Below are 20,696 nucleotides of genomic sequence, written 5' to 3'. Positions count from 1 at the left end.
CACACACACACACACACACAAATACGCATTCATGCAACCTATTGGTTCTGTTTCTCTAGAGAACTTGACCAATACCCACCTCCATCCTCCAGATGAAGAACTGGGGACTTGAGAAGGGATGGGGCTTGTGATCAGTGGCAGATTTGGTACAAATGTCAACCCCAGGCCAGTTTCATGACCCCAGCTGAGGCCCAGGTGTCTTAGGAATGAGCTGACCGGGAAGAAAAATATGTGGACAAAGACTCCCTTGAAACGTAGCACTGTTTTTCCACTCTCCTTGGAGATTTAGAGAGTGCACTGGCTTGTCATAAACAGTATTAGCAGAAACACTGCGTTGCCTGGGGAAGCTGAGCTCCCAGAGGGCGTAAGCAGCTATTTCAAACGCCTGCCCCTTCTAGAGGCTGGAATGAAGAGCCACAGGGCAGGGGACCCCGGGCAGCTTCTGCTCAGGGCTCAGGACCTCCCATCAGAGCGACCTGGACCCACCCAGCCCATGGGAGACAGTCAGGCTCAGCAAGGATGTAAGAGTTCTCCTCTTCTCTCCCTAAACCCCTTTCTTAGGTCCCAAGAAGGGCCACTGGGGAAGGAGAGCTGGAGTCAGGATTAACAACACAAGAGGAGGGTCTCCAAGCATCTTCCCATTCTGTAAGCTGCTTGCTTAATGGAAGTGTTTAGAGCCAGGATACTGAGGACTTGGGATTATTCATTCCACGTCACGTGGAGGACAACTGAGGCAGGGAAGGTTGGCTGCTTTGCCCCAGACCATTACACAGCCAGCTGGTGGGAATGCGTCGGGATTAGACCCAGAGCCTCCTATACTGTTGCTCCTTTTGTGATGGGGGTGGGAGGGTGGGAACTAGGACCAGAGCTCAGCTGTTCTCAGCTAAGTCACTCTCTCTTTGGAGAAGGGGAGTTGGAGGAAGTGCAGATGATGTAACAAGTCTTGGAGATTCCCTAGCATGTCAATGGGAGAATGCATTAGGCACAGATGCCAGTGGAGAAATGTGTTCAGACCAGAGCGGGCTTCCAAGGGAGCAAGCTAAGGTGTTTAGGGGGCGTTGAGCGTTGGGCCACCTCCCTGAAGGACTGAGTTGTTTCCTTCTGCGCAACGCACATCAGGACCACTCCAGGATCAGCCTTGAGCTCAGGGTGAACCCCAGTGTGCAGTGCAGGAGTGGACCATGAAAAGCAGAGCCCAGCCCCTCATTCTGCAGCCAAGAAATCGAAGCAGAGGTGGGAGCAAACTGCCTGAGGACTCAGGCCTGTAAGGAGCAGCGCTGTGGCCAGAGTGAGGCTCCCTGCCTCCGGATCCAGGCACCTTGCTCAGTCCTTCCTGCACGGCTAGGGAAGGTATGCGGGAGAGGGGGGCTGATTGAAGACAGCGTGGTCAGACTGCACGGGGGGTGAATGCAGAGTCTGAGGCCGGGGCTTCTCACCTGGAAGGCGTTGCTGGCGAATCCCAGGCCCAGCTGGCGGCAGACCACCATGGCCTCCACGATGCCCCAGTTCTGGCCACACACCATCCCCCACACAAGGGACCCGTTTCTCTCCACCAGCACCTCCACTCGGCCCTCGTAGGGATTGCGGCCCCCGTTCAGGCGCAGCTGCAGACACAAAGGAAGGCCGCGGTCACCAAGAGGGACAAGGGAGCTTCCCCACTGCACTGCCATCAGCCCCAGTGTCCTGGAGTCCTAAGCCAAGTGGTGCTGCCCGGGACACACACACTCAGATTCAGCAGCACTCTTGGCAGCCCCCTGGTGGCAGTGCCATACCTAGCGTGGTCTTTTTTTTTTTTTTTTTGAGACGGAGTCTCGCTCTGTCGCCCAGGCTGGATCTCAGCTCACTGCAAGCTCCGCCTCCTGGGTTTACGCCATTCTCCTGCCTCAGCCTCCCAAATAGCTGGGACTACAGGTGCCTGCCACCTCACCCAGCTAGTTTTTTGTATTTTTTAGTAGAGACGGGGTTTCACCATGTTAGCCAGGATGGTCTCGATCTCCTGACCTCGTGATCCGCCCGTCTCGGCCTCCCAAAGTGCTGGGATTACAGGCTTGAGGCACCGCACCCGGCCACCTAGCGTGGTCTTATAGTGAGGTCCCCACCCCAGGCACCCTAAGCAGCTGGGGAGGCCCAGTGACTCCACTGAGCACCACAGCAGAAGCTGACGCTGCTCCCCAGGAGCCTATCAGTGGGGGCTGCTCTTTGGAAGGATGGTGCTCTCGGGACCTTGACATGTTGGAATCTCACGAGACTCCTGCCTGGGCCCTTTTCTCTTTGCCACACCCCCTACCTGGCAGGTTCCAGAGCCTGCTGGCATCTTGTCCCATGGCTCCCCTGCTGGTCTCTCTGAGACCCACCTAACTAGCTGCCTGTTTGACAACTCCACTTGGTATCTCAGAGATCACAAATCTGAACTTGCTGTCTTTTCTCTTTACCCTAAATGATTGGGTGTGGCTATGTTCCAATACTTTATTTTAAAAAATAGGCTGGGTATGGTAGCTCATGCCTGTAATCCCAGCACTTTGGGGGGCCAAGGTGGGAGGATCACTTGAGCCCAGGATTTTGAGACCAGCCTATGCAACACAGCGAGACCCCATCGCTACAAAAAATAACTTTAAAAAATTAGCCAGGTATGGTGGCACACACCTGTAGTTACAGCTACTTGGGAGGTGGGAGGATCCCTTGAGCCCAGAAGTTTCAGGTTGCAGTGAGCTATGATCATACCACTGCACTCCAGCTTGGGCAACAGAGCAAGACCCTGTCTCAAAAAACAAACGAATAAAAAACCAGGAGGAGGGGTGGGCTTGGCCACACATCATAGTTTGCTGGGCTCCTGAATCTGCTGTTATTCAAGCCAGAAAGAGAGGAGCAATTCTTGACATCTCCCACTCTCTTATCTCACATCCTATCCAAGTCTTCGCCTGTGGGTTTTATCTCTCGTCTCTCTGCAATGCATCCACTTTCCTCCAGTCCTTCCCTACCCTCCCTCATCTCTTGCCTGAGCCAGAGCAGTGTTCCTGTTCTAGGTCCTAAAGCCAAGGCAAGTCTCAGAGGCTCTGGCTGCAGAATGTGGCTGCCTCGTTGCCTCTGGGGCCAGGAAAACACGTGGTCATCAAGGGCACTTCCCAAGGCTCCAAGACGTTAAGGCTGACCAGGCCTGCAATGGCCTCCATGACAGAGAGAAGGGTTGACTGTTCCGGAAGGAATCTGGACACTTCACACACTGGGGGGCTTTTCTCATTTTCTAGATTAGACTGCAGCGCACAGTGTAGCTGGCATGCAGTTCTAACTCAGCAAAGGACCCAGCTTGCCATTCCCAGGGCCCCACGCAGGGCGCCAGCATCGTGGAAACCGTGTGGCTTTCTGGTGAGCGGGGTCTAACCTCACCGATGACAATGGAGCCTATGGGACTTCATGGTCAGCCAGGAGCCTCTGTCCTCACCCTCTCCACCTCCTCACCCAAGGAGGATGCCAGGGAAGGTCAGGCCCTCTCCAAGTCTCTTAAAGCAGCCCAGGCATTTCCCTTTTCCTGTTCCTTTGGTTCTCAGTGGCAGCAGCACAGAGTTTTAAAGAAGGGAGCGAAGTGTGTGGCAGCCCAGTTTTTTTTTCTGAACATGAATAGAGAAAACAGAACGCCTCCAGCCAGCGGAGCACAGCCAGGCTGCACCGTGTTTTGATAAGGTTGTGGCTAGCCGGTCCCACGCCTGTCTTTGGAGGTGGTGAGGCAGAGGTGAGGTAACTCAACTCAGATGTTAACATGCAAGGAGGCAGGGCCTTTCCAGCTCACACTGCACACAGGGGCTTGCGCCTGCTGCCAGGCCAAGGCCAGGCCCGAAGTTCAGAGGGGGAACGAAACATTGCAAATGCCAAGTGGCAATGTCTGCAGCAGTACTAGCAGCAGTGCCTGGTCACTTCCTGGGTTCACCCCAGAGCTCTGTGGCTATACTTTCTGTGGCCTCAGTTATAGTCCCCTCGAGGTGTCCAGTCCCCTCACCTTTTTCTGCAAGCCCATGGCAGGGGTGTTGCATCTCACACCAGCATCCTCCTCGTGGTTGCAGCCCTGAGACTCGGCGTTGAACTTGCAGTCTATGATGGATTTCTCATTGCCCGTGCACTGGATCTCGTTGAGGTGGATGGGTCCAATCCCTGCAGAGGGACAATAAACAGGCGCTATGAAAGCTTTGGAAGGAAACTTTCTGGATCGGCAAGAAAGGCCGGACAATAACAACATGCCTCTCCCATCCTCAGAACTCTCCCCACTGCCTCTCATAATCAGCTCAGTGACCCAAGCCTCTTCTCTCCAGACAGAACAGTGCCAGTTCTCTTGGGAGTCACTTATCCCATAAGAGCAAATAAAGTTTGCTACTAATTTGCTGTGTGACCTTGGCTGATCACTCAGCCTCTCTGAATACCACTTTTCTCTCATTCTTTTTCTAGTCCAAAGGAATTGGACTAGAAGTATACGTTTCCTTCCCGACTTTAATGTTCCATGCATTTATGAATCTCAAAGGTATGACTACTGCTGTATCTGTAAGGGTCCCTGCAAGAAACAGATGGCATGTACAAATTGGATTGAGTTAGAAAAAGGGATTTTAAAAATAAAGGTATGGATGGAGTGAAGGGAAATCACAGAGCACAGTCCAGTACTCAGGAGCTAGTGATACAGGCATAGATACCACGCCTGTTACCCTCTGCCTCCCTGCTAGGGGCTATGGATTCAAAGATGGGTAAGGCAGGCCCCTGCCCCGAAAAGCTCCCAGTTCCCGGGGGAGGCAGAACTTACACAAAGGCTTGTGTTACTGACATGGTCAGTAACAAAGATGAAGTTCACAACAGGTGCTCTGGGGCTCAAAGGAGGCCCCTGACTCTGCCGGGGGGTTCTGGAGACAGCTGGTATCGAGGCTTACTGAGGCCAAAAACCGACTTCTAGATCAACCCATATTAGCAGGCAGGAGCCAAGTTTCTATTTCCTTGGAAATTCATAAATGATGCTTCCAATTCCTTGGAATGTTATAAAATGCATAAAAACGCATTGGTGATGGCGGCTGGAAGCATCGAAGGACTAGCATGGAAAGGCTGTGACAAGGCATCGATCCTAATCAGAGCCCAGGAAGCAAGCAAGGCCCACAGCTCATGGGCACAGAGACAGTCAGGAGAGAAAACCGTATGTTGGGAAAGAGCACAAGGTTCTGTCTGGGAAACAGCTGGGCTGATCTGGTCCAAACGCCCGAGCTCTCCTCCCTCTAGGGAAGCCCTCACTGTCTCCTGCCTCCTGGACTGCCCTCTTTCTGCCTCCATCTAAGGAGAAGCCTGCCTTGAAGAAAAACCTCCATCCTCCTTCGTGGTGCAGCTTGAAAGAACTCCCACTTGTCTGAACTTCTGCTTGTTACACATCTTGCTCAAGCGGCAATGAACTGGGCAGGCAGCGTGAGACTGAATTCAGCTTGAGGTTGAAGATTAGCTTGAATCCTTGGAGAGTGATAAAAGCTTTACCTCTACCTTCCTCATCTGTAAAAGGCCAATTAATTATAATATGTGTTTTGCCAGGTTGGGATTTTTTTTTGGGGGGGGGAACAAAGTTTTGCTCGGTTACCAGGCTGGAGTGCAGTGATGTGATCTCGGCTCACTGCAACCTCCGCCTCCCAGGTTCAAGCAATTCTCCTGCCTCAGCTTCCCAAGTAGCTGGGACTACAAGTGTGTGCCACCGTGCCCAGCTGATTTTTGTATTTTTAGTAGAGATGGGGTTTCCCCATGTTAGCCAGGCTGGTCTCTAACTCCTGACCTCAAGTGATCTGCCCGCCTTGTCCTCCCAAAGTGCTGGGATTACAGGCGTGAGCCACTGCGCCCGGCCCAGGTTAAGATTATGGGGAATGAAGTGTCTAAGTATGTCAAATGACTAGGGACTCAGTAAATGGTGGGCATTTTCAGTATTATGTCTTCTAGATCATCTATTTGTTAGTATAAGTTATTTCTGACTAAGATTATTTCTTCTTCTTCTTCTTTTTTTTAATCTTGAGATGGAGTCTCACTCTGTCACCAGGCTGGAGTACAATGGCATAGTCCCAGTTCACTGCAACCTCCGCCCCCCAGGTTCCAGAGATTCTTCTGCCTCAGCCTCCTGAGTGGCTGGAAATACAGGTGCACACCACCACGCCCAGCTAATTTTTGTGTTTTTAGTACACACGGGGTTTCACCATGTTGGCCAGGATGGTCTCGATCTCTTGACCTTGTGATCTGCCCGCTTTGGCCTCCCAAAGTGCTGGGATTACGGGCATTGAGCCACCATGCCTGGCCTGATTAAGGTTATTTCTTATTTCTCCCACTTGACATGAGCTCCTGGAGAGTGGAGTATTTGTGGAATAAATGAATTCTCCTTTCCAAGACCCAGGCTGAAGAGCACTCAACCAATGTTTGTGGATTGCTAAGACTAGAGCTCAAGACTGAACAGGATAGGTAAAGCCAACTTAAGAGCCTAGCACGCCTCAGACTCAACTGGTTGGTCTCCTTCTGGCTGAACTTCTATGTAAACTTGTGTGGCTGTCTCAGACATCTGGGGACGAGGCCTCGGGGGGCAGGGCCTCCCTCCTGAAGCACATATACCCATGGTGCATCCAAGGAAGGGCACAGAGAAAGAGGCCCAGCATGGCTCACCCTCTTCCTGCCCCACTGAGTTCCGTGGGGGGTTGGGCAGGGGGTGGAAGATGCTCCAAAGGACACTGGACTGGGCATCTGGCTTCAGCGTGCCCATGGCGTCTGTGGGCTTCTGGTTCCTTCTGCTGACCTGGGCTTGGCATTCTGCACCTTGACCTGCAGCTGTCACCTACTCCTGGGTTCTGGAGCACCCCTGAATTGCTCCTCCTCACGGTGCCTTCCCCGTCTCCACCTTGGCTCTGTTGTTCTCCACATACAAACCCTGGCCTAGGTGACCACGAGGCTTGAGGCAGAATTAGGGCTCGGTGGAAAAGCCACGTCTAATATCATAGAGCAGTGTTTTGGCTTCCATGGGTCCAGGCCAATGAGTGGGCTGAACTGTCAACTAAGCTGGTTACAATCAGATTGTAGGAGGCACAAGAGAACAGAACAGGACATGTCACGGGTTCTGCATGTTGTAAAGCTAAGCTCTTGTTTAGAAAACCTTTGCTGGAGTTTTACATGTCACATGCATTCCTTCTTGGGGATTGCATGCAAAAGGGTTTTCAAGCCACTGCTGTAAAACTGGGGAGCCGCCCCCTCCAGTACAGGAGCCACCAGCCGCATGTGGCTATGGAGCACTTGAAATGTAGCCAGCCAGTTTGTCTACTCAGGGATGCAGACAAACTGAGATGTCTGGTAAGTGTCAAATACATCCTGGATTTCAAAGACTTAGCACCAAATATGCAAATGATCTCACTAATAGCATTCATATTGATTACATGTTGAAATAATATTTTGGATACACTGGTTTAAAGAAAATACGTTATTAAAGTTAATATCATCTTTTTAAAATTGTGGCTACTAGAAAATTCAAAGTTACATGCGAGGTTCCTGTTCTATTTCGTTTCTTTTTGAGAGACAGAGTCTCGCTATGTCACCCAAGCTGGAGAGCAGTGATGTGATCATGATTCACTGCAGCCTACCTCCCGGGCTCAAGTGATCTTCCCACCTCAGCCTTCAGAGCAGCTGGGACCACAGGTGTGTGCCACCATGCCGGCTAATTTTTCTTTCCTTTTCTTTTCTGACAGAGTCTCCCTCTGCCGCCCAGGATGGAGTGCAGTGGCACGATCTCAGCTCACAGCAAGCTCCGCCTCCTGGGTTCACGCTATTCTCCTGCCTCAGCCTCCTGAGTAGTTGGGACCACAGGCGCCCGCCACCATGCTACTTTTTTGTACTTTTAGTGAAGACAGGGTTTCACCATGTTAGCCAGGATGGTCTCACTCTCCTGACCTCATGATCTGCCTGCCTCAGCCTCCCAAAGTGCTGGGATTGCAGGTGTGAGCCACCGCACCCAGCCTATGCCTGGCTAATTTTTAAAAAATTTTTGTAAAGGGGGGGGTCTCACTATGTTGACGAGGCTGGTCTTGAACTCCCAGGCTCAAGTGATCCTCCTGCCTGTTGCTTCCCAAAGTCCTGGGATTACAGGCGTGAGTCCTGTTCTGTTTCTATCAGACAGCACTGGTCTAGTGTTGGAACTTGTCTAATGCTGTAACTTCTTCACCAAGTATTTGTTCTGCTGACCCTACTGATTCAACTGGAACACATTCATTCATTCTTTACAACGTCAACAGCTCTGGAGCGCTGCGTGCTGGCAGCCTCGGCACTAAGGACACAGAGATACAGAAACAGGTACGCCCTCATGTGGCACGCAGCCTTGCAGGGAGGTGGAGGCACCAACAGGCAGTTGGAGTCCCGATGTGGGCGGGAGTCCTGAGGCACAGAGAGCAGAGCCTGACCAGGACCTCACATCTATGCTGGTGAGGCTGGAGCCAGTCAGAGCTGCAGGTGCTGTGCGTCCAGTCACCTTGTTTCACAGTGAAGAATCTGAGGCCCAGAAGGTTGCTCAAGGTCACCAAGCAAGCAGGTGGCCAGGCAGGGAGGAGGACTCAGATTGCCCGACTCCCAGTCGTTGCTCTTTCATGCCTCCTGGCTGTGGGTGTGGTCACTGAGTCCGTCGGCTAGAGCCAGGGCTGAGGGGCTGACCCTGTCTGCTCTGTGACTTGATATTAAATGTGGTACTTTTCCCTTTCTGCCTACTGGAGTTACCCCGCCCAGCATGACAGGAGATGATCAATCATCCACTGGTTCTTTCCAGGACAGCATCAAAAATGCCAAATGCCTCTTTCTCCCAGAGTTCTGCAGGCCCCTGGAAACCTCTGGCTGCTCTGGGCAGTGAAATAATAAGGTCACATAGCACACACCCATGATAAATGGAATGTTTATGTCATCGAGGGCCTGTTTATTCCTCAGAATGAGTGGACTCTGTCCTGTAGGCCCTGGGAGAGCACAAACCCACACGTTGGCCAATCAGTAAATAACTGCAGGGATAGTCAAGATCCAGGGAGGCCGAGTGCAGTGGCTCATGTCTGTAATCCCAGCACTTTGGGAGACTGAGGTGGGTGAATCACTTGAGGTCAGGAGTTCGACACCAGCCTGGCCAACATGGTGAAACCCCGTCTCTACTAAAAATACAAAAATTAGCTGGGTATGGTGGTGCACACCCATAATCCCAGCTACTTGGGAGGCTAAGGCAGGAGAACTGCTTGAACCCGGGAGGCGGAGGTTGCAGTGAGCTGAGATCGCGCCACTGAACTGGGTGACTGAGCGAGACTCTGCTTCAAAAAAAGATCCAGGGGATCCTGAGGAGCTCACCGTGCCCAGGGAAGGAGCACTGTTATATGGCCCAGTGGAAGCTGCCAGGTGGCACAATGTGACTCAGAGTACACCCCAGACCCCCAAACTTCAGTGTACACCTGGAAGCTTGCACAGACTGGAGAATAGAGGCAGAGACATTCTGAATGTGAACAGGACTGGGCCAAGGTGGGCATAAGGAAGAGGCCCACGTCTGAGAGTTAGAAGACTTGGCTTTCAGTCTTTCTCTGCCAGCAATGATTGGGGTGACCTCAGACTTGCGTCTCTTGCACTACAGGACCTGAGGTCTCTCCAGCAGTACTGTCCATGATTCCAGGACTCTCTCCAGGCCTCTGGAATGCAGGCCTCCTTCCAACATCTGGAGACCCTGTAAGAGCTGACCAATTGCAGGCCAGGATGTGGGGACGCCGAAGAAGGAAACAACCAATGGCACTAGACAGATGAGCTCCACTTCTAGAAGGGGGAAAGCTCCACGGTCTTTGACTCAGCTGGAGGCTAAGTTCAATGCAGGATTCTAGAGCCTCACACCAAAAACCACTGGATGTGGTGTCAGGCCCTGGGCTAGTGAGGACTATCATTTCCTCCAGGCTGTGATCAGTGACCTCACCACATTCCTTTCTGTGGGGTGATGGCCCGACATCTGACACTATGGAAATATCCCCTCCCCACTGGACAGGCCACCCCACCCCGTGTCTGTAGCCCATTCTGCTTCCTACCCATCCCTTCCCAGCCATAGCAGCCGACGGTCTGCAGTGGCCTCCCTGCTGGTCAAGGCTGAAAAAATTCCAGGAAATGACTAGGACTTCTCTCGCTCAAGTCACAGTTGTCTCGGGGAGGGCTGGGCACTCCTAGACTGCACAGTCTGTTTGGGGTAAAAACCCCTCCTGTTCAATGACCAAGGCTCGCAAGGATAAGTGGTGTTCGTGAGGCTTCCTGGGGAGGGGAAATGGCCTCTTCTGTGTCATCTTCTAGCTGCAACATCACTTTCCACCAAGGGACCCACTTGAAAGCCTCCTTTCCTTCTGTTTTTTTGCTCACATGAAAGATTTGTTCAGGACAGTTAATAAAAAGCAGGCCCTTTCTTAATGAGTCTGAGGACATCCGGAGGGCGGCATCTTGTTCCCTTTCTCTGCTGTCAGGCAGGGACTGTGTGCAGGGGTGCTCCGGGGAGGAAAAGTAAGATGGCATTTGGTCCTTTTGTTGTACAGAGTGGTTCAGTCTGGTGAACTCGGAGGCCCTCTCCTGCAGGAGGGGCCTGAGAACCCCGCTTTTTTGGTGGGGCAGCAGAGATCAGTGGGTTAGGAGCTGGGAGATCTACGGGGGAGTATTCATTGGCCACTAATATGTTATCTCACCTTGGACGTTTACTCTGCTTTTTGGGCCTTAGCTTCCAAATCCATAAAATAGGGTCTCAATGTTCTCTAAGGCCCCTTTCAGCTCTGTCTAGGGAGAGGCCTGGGATTCTCTCCCAGGCAGCTGCCAAAGGGAGGAGGGAAAGTGAGGACTGCCCGAGAGCTCACGGCCAGCAGCCAGGCTGTGCTCACGGCACCATGCTCCCGGCAAGAGAGGCCCCCTCTAGCCTCCCCATTCCTTACCTTGCCCCAGTCGGGAGCCAGTGACTGCCTCTTTGGCACTCCCAAAGCCCAGCTCTCTGCAGACCACACTGGCCGACACCAGGTCCCACTTGTCGTCGCAGACGGTCCCCCATTCTCCATTTTTGAGCACCTCCACGCGGCCCTCCCCGATGTAGGCACCGCCTCGCAGTCGCACCAGGGGTTGCTAAAGAGACACACGGTCCTGCTGAGTACAGATGCTGATGCATGTTCAGCGGGCGACCACTGTCCCCTCCCCCTCCCTTCACCGCCACCCTGTTCCCAGGCCAGGCACTGTCTGAGAGCTGCAACTGTGCTTGATGTATGGATGTGTGTGTGTGTGTGTCATGGGTGTGTTGGGCTGTGGGAGCTTCCTCTACCGAGACAGCTCTGGTGCAAGCTCCCTTTGCAGCCCTCGCATGGAGCTTCTGTCCTGGTCCCCTGGGGAGCCCATCGGGGACTGTCAATCACTCATCACCCCAACCTATGCGTGGCACAACCTTCCATCAGCACTTCCCCCACCAACTCCAGAGCCTCATGCTTTAGAGCTAGAGAAAGAAGCGCCTACCCTCCAAAGTCTGCAGATTCCAAATGGATCATAATTCTTTCTTATAACAACGTAGGTTGCTTCTAAGCAAGTTTGGATCAACCTTGCTTATAACACAGTGCTACAGTCTAGGCCTGCGGAGACTCCACAGTAGTAAGCAGGCACTGGAACGATTCTGCTATGCACAGCAACCAGAGGCAGGAGGGAGCAGACAGGAGAACGGGAAGACAGGGAGCTGGAAAGCCAAGCTTCACACAGTCACGACTCAGAGAATGGATGGGGAGCCTCACACTGATTTGTCCCAGGGCTGGGGGCATGCCCAGCCTCCCCGGATTTGACTCCAAGTCCCAGCTGGCCTGACTCCAGAAGATGCTGCCAACCGGCTATGCAGAGAGGGTGGAGAATTACAGTTTGAACACCGCTAGTGTTCACTGACAGTCTGGCAGCTTTCATCTCTTTGTGGGCTTTACTGAGTTAGACAGGAGTAAGACACTCTCTACATCTTGGTCACAGTGGATCATGTCTTACAAGATGGGAGCTGGGTCACTTGACTCCAGCTGTCTACATACCTGGGTTTGCATCTGTTTCTCTGCATGTGTGTGCATGCACGTGCATGTGTGGCTCATGTGTGTGCAAGCTCACCTGCATGCATGCTGCATGTATGCGCGTGTGTGTTCTGGAGGAGGCTCAGAAGCCTGTGAGGCTCTCAGCTACTGCTGATGCTCAATTCCACTCCACAGAGGGAGTGAGGAAGACTGTGTAGCCATTCTAAGTGTGTCACCTCAGACCAGAGTCATTGCCTGTCCTGGCCTATGTTGTCCTCAGCCCATAACTGCCTTCACCCTACCATTGATGGCCAGGCCGAGACAGGCCTGGGTGGAGGTGACCTTTTCAAGCATTCGCGTCCACCAGCTACGTTGAGGGGGATGGCATCATACAAGAACCTGCTTCTCCACCAACTGTACCTTGGGGCTGGCCATGGCAGGGTGGGGTGCTGGGACAGCACCCAGATTTACAGACCTCAGGGACTGCCCTGACTCTGGCAGTATGGGGAGAAGAAGAAAGGGGAAAACGCTCAGTGGCTGCAGGATCTTTTATCGTAGCTTTAAAAGAACACCCCAAACAGAGCAAAACGAGTATAACTGCTGGCTGGCTCCAAGCTCTGTTTTCTGCAGAATGGTGGCCTCCTGCTTCCCTGACCTCCCTTCCCAAGCTGTCTTCCCACAGAGTGGACCATCCATGACCTAAGCTTAATGGAGGCAGAGTGTCCAATAACCTCGCTCCAGCCCGGCAGTGGCCAAGCAGTCGGCTGGCCCCAGAGGAAAGAAAGAAACCAAGGGAAAATATGATGTAAGGCACGCTCGCTCTGTTTTAATTGGTTTGGTATGAACTTGATTCCTTTTTTTTAAACCGCACAGTAGAGGAATTCCAAGACAGTAGGATCTGGTATTCTGGATGACACACAAGGAAAGCTCAGAGGCTCAGGCTGAGGCTGTGGAAAGGATGTGGCCATGAAATCACACACAGGGGGCATGGAGGTTTAGGGGGTGGTGGGCTGACTGTCGGAGGAGGGGGAAGTGGCACTGTCCAGGTATGTCCTGGAGGCACACATATGATGGTGTGGTCACCTCTGTGCTCTTCAGAGGCCCTTGAGGGGACAGAGGAGGCAGGGCGTCCTGAAAGTGCCAGGAAGTTACTCCTAATAGTTCCCACTCCCTCTGGCTGAGGAGGGCTGGGCTCGCAGCATGCATTCTGCTCCCCTCACTGAAGGCTCGGTCTTTTGTTCAAATCACCACCAAGCCCGGGAAGGGGGGTGCCCAGTGTGGTTTATCCAGCTCTTGTCATGGTGTCCCTTTTCTATTGGAGGAGTGTAATCACCTCCTTTCCAGAGCAGGTCTCAACAAAGAGGGGAGACCGCAGAGGGGAGAGGGGAAGGAGGGAGGGTAGAGGAGAGGAGACAAAGGGCATGGTTGGGGGAAGGCTGGTTGGCTCAGCCTCTGCTGCTCCTGCTCAGCTGCCTGGACCCGGCTGACACACCTGGTTGATATACTCTCTGCCCCCACCCCAGAGCTCTTCTCCCTCCTCTGGCTCCCTCTTACCCCCGACTTGGTGACAGCCCACCTGGAACTCACCCCTGCCAAAGTGATGATTACTACGACCATCACGCTAATCAGATGCTGTCTCGTCTACTCATGCTGAGTCAGCACACAGTGCACTAAGTACTGGGGTTTTACCTGGCACAGGGAACCAGCCCCTGAGAAATGATCAGTCACTTCTCCTATCCCTCCCTCTCCTCTTCCCAGTTGCTGTTCCCACCCACTCACCAGATAGTAGCTGTTTCCTGAACACAGAAATCACAGAGACCCTTTGATGGATACAGGAAGAAGGAAGAGGAGGAGAAAGAAAAGCGAATCAAGAAGAGACAGATAGGGCACCTGCTCTTTTTCAGAGGCTGGGTCAAGCCTACCATGGTTGGGGTACTTTACTTGTTCTAGAAAATCGGCCCGTTAGGCCAGGCATGGTGGCTCATGTCTGTGATCCTAGCACTTTGGGAGGCCAAGGCGGGTGGGCCATCTGAGGTCAGGAGTTCAAGACCAGCCTGGCAAACATGGTGAAACCCCGTCTCTACTAAAAATACAAACATTAGCAAGGCATGGTGGCGGGTGCCTATAATTCCAGCTACTTGGGAGGCCGAGGCAGGAGAATTGCGTGAATCCAGGAGCCAGAGGTTGCAGTGAGCAGAGATCATGCCATTGCACTCCAGCCTGGCAACAAGAGTGAAACTCTGTCTCAAAAAAAAAAAAAAAAAAAAAGAAATCGGCCCATTGAAATGGGGCTGTTACTTTATATGGGAAGATGTTCATCTACATTTTAGGAATACACTCACACATGGTTCCACACATTCACACACGCCCACACACTCACACACACCCCCATACACACACACCCCCCCACACCCCCCACACACACACCCCCACACACACTCACACATCCCCCCACACACACAGCCCCACACTCACACACCCCGACACACACACACCCCCCACACACACACCCCACACACACACAGCCCCACACACTCACACACCCCCCACACACTCACACACCTCCCCCCCCACACACACACCCCACACACACAACCCCACACACTCACACCCCTACACACACACCCCCACACAGTCCCACACTCACATACCCCCACACACTCACCCCCCCATACACAGCCCTACACACACCGACACACACACCACACCCCCCACACACACACCTCCGCACACAGCCCCACACTCACATACCCCCCCACACCCCCCCACACACACACTCCCACACACACAGCCCCCCACATACACCCTCCCACACACACCCCCCCACTCACAGCCCCCCACACACACAGCTGCACACACACCCCACACACTCACACACCCCCCACACACACCTCCCCACACACACACCTCCCCACACACACTCATACCCACACACACACACCCACACCCTCACACACATCCACCACACACACCCACACCCCCCCACACACATCCCCACACCCCCACCCACACACCCACACACAGCCCCACACACTCACCCCCACACACTCCCAAACCCCCCACACCCACACACACACATACCCCCACATACACACACCCCCCACTCACACCCCCACACACACTCATATATACCCCCACACACTCACACGCCCACACCCCCCCACACACTCATACACCCCCACACATACATACCCCCGCACACTCATACACACACTCATACACACCCCCCACACTCACACACCCCCACACACTCATAATACACACTCATACACATACACGTGCTGTTTCACATAAGTATAATGTGACTAATGTATGGATGACTTAGGATAATGGCAGATTTTCTACCTTGGTGGGAGCTTTTTAAAATTGTTATCCTTTCTGTTGCAAAATAAACCAAACATGCTTGAAAATGTGTCGTTGGCTGCGTGTACTTTTCAGAGTTGGGTCACATTTCCAGTTCTCCTTTGGGAACTGTGCAGGGGCACCAGGTCCCTGTTGCACACCCTTCATCATCTGTTCCTGCTGGGTAAGCAGACAGCGCACAGCCTATGGCAACTGATGCTAGGGTAGTCTTCTCCCCCAGATGGTCCTTCTCTGCAGAGGGCGCTCAGGTCTCAGAGTAAAGCAGCCATGATGGTGATCTCAGCTGAGGCCACCCTTCCTCACTCTCCTGGGGGATCCTGCCTACTCCCTCAACACCCTCCCATCCCCTTCAGGTGCCAAGTGGCCACACCTCGTGCCCTGTCCTCACCTCTGGCTTGTAGGCTTTCCGGAATCTCGAGGGTCCGTCAGGGCTGAAGACCTGCCCAGGCACACAACTCACCACGGCCGGCAGCCCATTCTCACAGGTGACATTCTTCATGGGGTCCAGTGACACCTGGGGGCCCAGCTTGCAGCTGGAGATGTGGGCCTCTGTGCCGGTGCAGTCCATGGAGAATGGCCAGTAGCGCTGTTTCCTCCGTGAGGCAAACATTCTGCAGACGGTGGGAGGGGACAGGTGATCAGGGCATCATGACACCTATCCTGATTCCTTCTGCAACGAGGCAGAACAAGAGAGACTGGGCCCTGCTCCTGGAGCTCAGCCCTGCTTCACAGAGGGGTCCTAGCTCAGTCCATTCAGCCAGCATTCACTGAGCACCTCCTAACGCCAGGCGCCACACTGGGCACTGGGGGACAGGACCCAGAGTGTGGACAAGGCCTCCTGCCCTCAGGCAGCTTTCATTCTAGGAAAGAAAGGACTCACTCAACGTAGTGAAGTAATAATAATAATGAAGCCCAAGAATACAGAATGCACAAAGGTATTTAAAACAGGTGAGATCCCTGGTCCTAGAAAACCCCTCACAGTCTAAGGTAAACCATTTGTTTACCCTAACTCTTCAGATAATTCCAACATAATTTGCTGTCATTCTTTTTTTTTGAGACACAGTCTCTATCCCCCCAGGCAGAAGTGCAGTGGTGTAATCACTGCAACCTCCGCCTCCCAGGTTCAAGCAATTCTCATGCCTCAGCCTCCTGAGTAGCTGGGACTACAGGTACCCACCACCATGCCAAGCTAATTTTTGTATTTTTAATAGAGACGGGGTTTCGCCATGTTGGCCAGGATGGTCTCAAACTCCTGATGTCAAGTGATCTGCCTGCCTCGGCCTCCCAAAGTGCTGGGATTATAGGCGTGGGCCAATGCGCCCGGCCTGCCTGTTGTCATTCTTTAGCTTTATTTTTCTTTGTCAATGAGCAGTACAAGCTGATTGCTAAACTCTCCCAGTGATATACAAGATTAAATTTGTATTTCCAATGAGAAGCAATGAAAACAGTCTTAAATTACTCCATCTGCTGAATCAAAGTACAATCTGCCTAGCAGTAGAAATTATAATGGAACAAAACTGCTGCTTCCTGCACCCAGGAAGATGAGTGAGGTTGAGGTTGTCTCTGTACCATATCCTAGGGAAGCCCTTAGCCTGTATTGCTAGCACAGGCAAAGTGTTCCTTTGTATGTTTCTTTTTTTTTTTTTTTTTAAGGCAGAATATGGATGCAGGTAATTCAGTGTTTTTTGTTTTCTGTTTTTTTGTTTTTCTGAAACAGTAACCAACTGATAAGTAATAGATTGGCTAACAAAAGGATACTGTACCTCAGTTTCTCATGTCCAAAATCAGAAGTAGTAATAGTATCTACTTCACTAGATTGTTATGATAGTTTGTTTATTTATTTGTTTGTTGTTTTTTTTTTTGAGATGGAGTCTCACTCTGTCGCCCAGGCTCAAGTGCTTTGGCGCGATCTCGGCTCACTGCAACCTCCGCCTCCCAGGTTCAAGCAATTCTCCTGCTTCAGCCTCCCGCGTAACTGGGATTATAGGTACCTGCCACCACACCGCCTAATTTTGTATTTTTAGTAGAGACGGGGTTTCACTGTGTTGGCCAGGCTGGTCTCGAACTCCTAACCTCAGGTAATCTGCCTCCCTCGGCCTCCCAAAGTATTGGGAATTATAGGCATGAGCCACCACGCCGGGCCATAAATCTGTATTTGGAGGTAGTGTCCAAATGTCTGCAAAGTCATATCATTGTAAGGAGGCCTTGGCAGGAGACCCCTTCACCCCATCTGGGTTCCCATGACTCTGGCCCTTTAAGAAGAGGCTAGCACTCTGGAGAGGTTGAGGTCTTCTGGGACCAGGGTGGTCTCGAACTCCTGACCACAGGTGATCTACCCACCTCTGTCTCCCAAAGTGCTGGGATTATAGGCATGTGCCACTGCGCCTGGCCTGTGGTGACAGTTTAAATTCGTTAATACTTGTCACTTAAAATAGTGCCCAGACGTAGGAAGGGCTACATAAGAGTTTGTGAAATAAATAAGTAAATAAATAAAATTGTATTTGGTTAAAGAAAAAAAGAAAAAGAAGAGTGAGAGGAGGGAGGGATTCCGTGGTTGGAGTGATGAGAGACGACTTTACGGAAGAGAAGACTTTAAATTGGGCCCTGAATGATGGTGGAATTCGAAACAAAGGAGGTCCAGGAAGGCCCTGCTGCCTGCTCATGCCAACCCAGCTTTTCAGGGCCCATGTGCTTGTCCCTGCATGGCACGACCCAGTGAGACGCCAGAAGGAGCCAGCAGAGGGGACTCGCTGGGCAGGCTGACCCCAAGACAGGGCAGAGGCGAGATCCCATCCCTGCTGGTCCAGCAGTCCTGGAAGTACCTCCTTTATCTCAGTGTGAATGGAGTGTGAAGACAGAGGAAGGGCAAATCCTACAGACACAGTTATCATCTCTCCTTAACCCAAATCTGAGACTTGTTAGAATTCTAGTGTGCCTGTGAATGCAATGACACGGAATCTTGCCGAGGACTATCCACTACCCTGGCAAATCCAGGGTGCGTGCTCACCACAGCGGCAGCCCAGAGCAGAGAACTGCTCAGGAGGGCTATTAATAATTCCAGGAACCACTGCCCTCCCGACACACTTCCTGCAAGGCCCCTGCACTTGGAAGCCTACAGCATGTTCCATGACGCCCCCACAAGGGGCGGGAGAAGATACTCGGGGGGAACACCAGCTGCTCGGGGATTGGTCAGACCTCACCGCCTGCCTTGGCTCAGGAAAACCCCTCTGCTTCTGGCCATCAGTCAGCGCCACCCTCTCCAGGAACAGATGTCCTGCGTTCTAACTGGACAATGCAGAGCCCACAGCAAACAACTGTCCCCAGCAGCCCAGATCCCTCTGACATCAGCCCCCAGGAATGTGCTGCAGACCCTCTAGCACATTCAGGCCTTGCCGAGGCGCCTCTCCCCTCCTCCATCCCAGTGTTTCACTGGGGACAGGCTTCTGAGCTGCAGATGGAGGCCCTCGGCGGGTGGTGGACAGCCCACCCGGCTCCAGGCCTGGAGACTGGAGGAGTGACTGGAGTGAGTGAGGCAGCCTTGGGTGGAGTGGAGCGGGAAGCCTGCCTGTGAAAGAGGCAGCTAGGCCAATAGCTGGGCTGTAGGAAGAACACGGAGCTGGACTGATTCAACCAAGAGTCCTACCCACCGGCGCTCCCCTGACCTAGAGTGAAGGCAGATGTGGGATCCTGCCAGCTGCTGAGTACAACTATTTCCATGATGCTTTCTGGAAGTGGGGAAATAGCACAGGATGGATTTGAGATGGACTTAAGCTAAAACCCCATAAGCCCCCACTTTGATGTTCTCAGTCTCTTAGAATTAGTGTAAGCTCAGAACCAGTGGCTAGTAGTCCGAAAGATCTGATTATTTCCTTTTCTCCAATGCATGCTCATCCTGGTGAAAGGTGCCTTTGGAGAAGTGGGAGAAAGAATACAGTATAAATTTCTGGCAGGGTACCAGGGTGCTTCCTTGAGGGTACCCAGCCTTTCCCTCATCCAAGAACTGGTAAAACTGGCTCAAGTATGGGAATGGATTGAGGGGTCATGACTCTGCTTTTATGATTCGGGATAGACTTTTGTTTGCTTGGCCTAGAACTTTTCTGCTTATGCAGATTATTAAGTACGAACTTAGTAGGCTTCCTGTCTATTTCACTTCGAGGAACACCATGATCAACCAGCCAACACCACAGGTGTGCAGCAGTCAGACTGATCGCTGCTTTGACTCCACTGTCCAATAAGGTCAGCATGTCCTCCTTTGGTAGTACTACAGCCACGGGACCCCTGCCACCCTGAAGCCAATTACTCCCATCGCATTCAGGTCACTGGTTCAGTGGCTGCTGTTCCTGCTGTGAGTCCTGGCCTTCAGAGAAGAATGATCACAGCTCCTCAAGGAGGCTGGGGCTCCTTTCATATATTTACTTTTCACCGTCAAGGTGAAAGGCGTGTCTTCAGGACAGTGTGGGTGAGGAGGTCTTAAAGGTAAGATCCATTCTAACATTCAACCTCCCTAAGCTTTTGAATTCTGTCTTCTACACACAACAGAGGCAGGGTCAGCATTTCTGCTTACTCACTGTGGGCCACACTTTGGTCCACATTTCAGTCGATCCACCAAGCAAACTGCTGGAGGCCTTTCTAACTTTCTGAGCTGCAACATTAAATGCAGAATCTCTGCTTAGAGAGCTCATTTCAATTAAATGATGTCAGTATTGAGATCCTACTTTCGGGAGAACAAAATCATGACTACACAATGCTCCCTCCCGGCACCAGGAATGGGGGCCTGAAGTTTAAGCTTCATTAGCTTCAAGGTACATGCATTGCACCCCAGCCCGACGTGGAAGTCAGTGCCATGGCCAAGCCAATCGGAGAGCAGCCCTTGGTGAGGAGCCCCTGACTCTACCTGTGGCTGCAGAGGCCTCTGGGGTGTGTGCAGGTAACTGGGGGGTATTAGTCCATTCTCATGCTACTAATAAGGACATACCTGAGCCTGGGTAATGTATAAAGGAAAGAGGTTCAAAAAACTCAACAGTTCCACATGGCTGGGGAGGCCTCACAATCACGGCGGAAGGTGGAGGAGGAGCAAAGGCACGTCTTACATGACAGCAGGCAAGAGCGTGTGTGCAGGGGAACTGGCCTTTATAAAACCATCAGGTCTCATGAGACTCATTCACCATCATGAGAACAGCATGGGAAAAACCCAGTCCCATGATTCAGTTACCTCCCACTGGGTCCCTCCCACGACATGTGGGGTTATGGGAGCTACAGTTCGAGATGAGATGTGGGTGGGGACACAGCCAAACCGTTATCACTGGG

General features: G+C 52.4%; 1 protein-coding gene across 1 annotated transcript in view; it reads right to left on the bottom strand.

Moving 5' to 3' along the window:
- LOXL2 (lysyl oxidase like 2) overlaps positions 1 to 20,696 on the bottom strand; it is a 99,576-nt gene that overhangs the window by 18,971 nt on the left and 59,909 nt on the right. Inside the window, exons 5-8 of the mRNA XM_050801394.1 lie at positions 15,778 to 16,000; positions 10,938 to 11,121; positions 3,992 to 4,143; positions 1,437 to 1,604 (exon numbers count right to left, since the gene is read on the bottom strand). Coding sequence (XP_050657351.1) covers positions 1,437 to 1,604; positions 3,992 to 4,143; positions 10,938 to 11,121; positions 15,778 to 16,000 — 727 coding nt within the window. The remainder of the gene's footprint in view (positions 1 to 1,436; positions 1,605 to 3,991; positions 4,144 to 10,937; positions 11,122 to 15,777; positions 16,001 to 20,696) is intronic.

This window comes from Macaca thibetana, chromosome 8 (assembly GCF_024542745.1).
Source record: "Macaca thibetana thibetana isolate TM-01 chromosome 8, ASM2454274v1, whole genome shotgun sequence".
NCBI classification, from domain to species: Eukaryota; Metazoa; Chordata; class Mammalia; order Primates; family Cercopithecidae; genus Macaca; species Macaca thibetana.
Note: the sequence above shows the minus strand (reverse complement) of the source record. Positions and strands in the feature narration are given on the sequence as shown.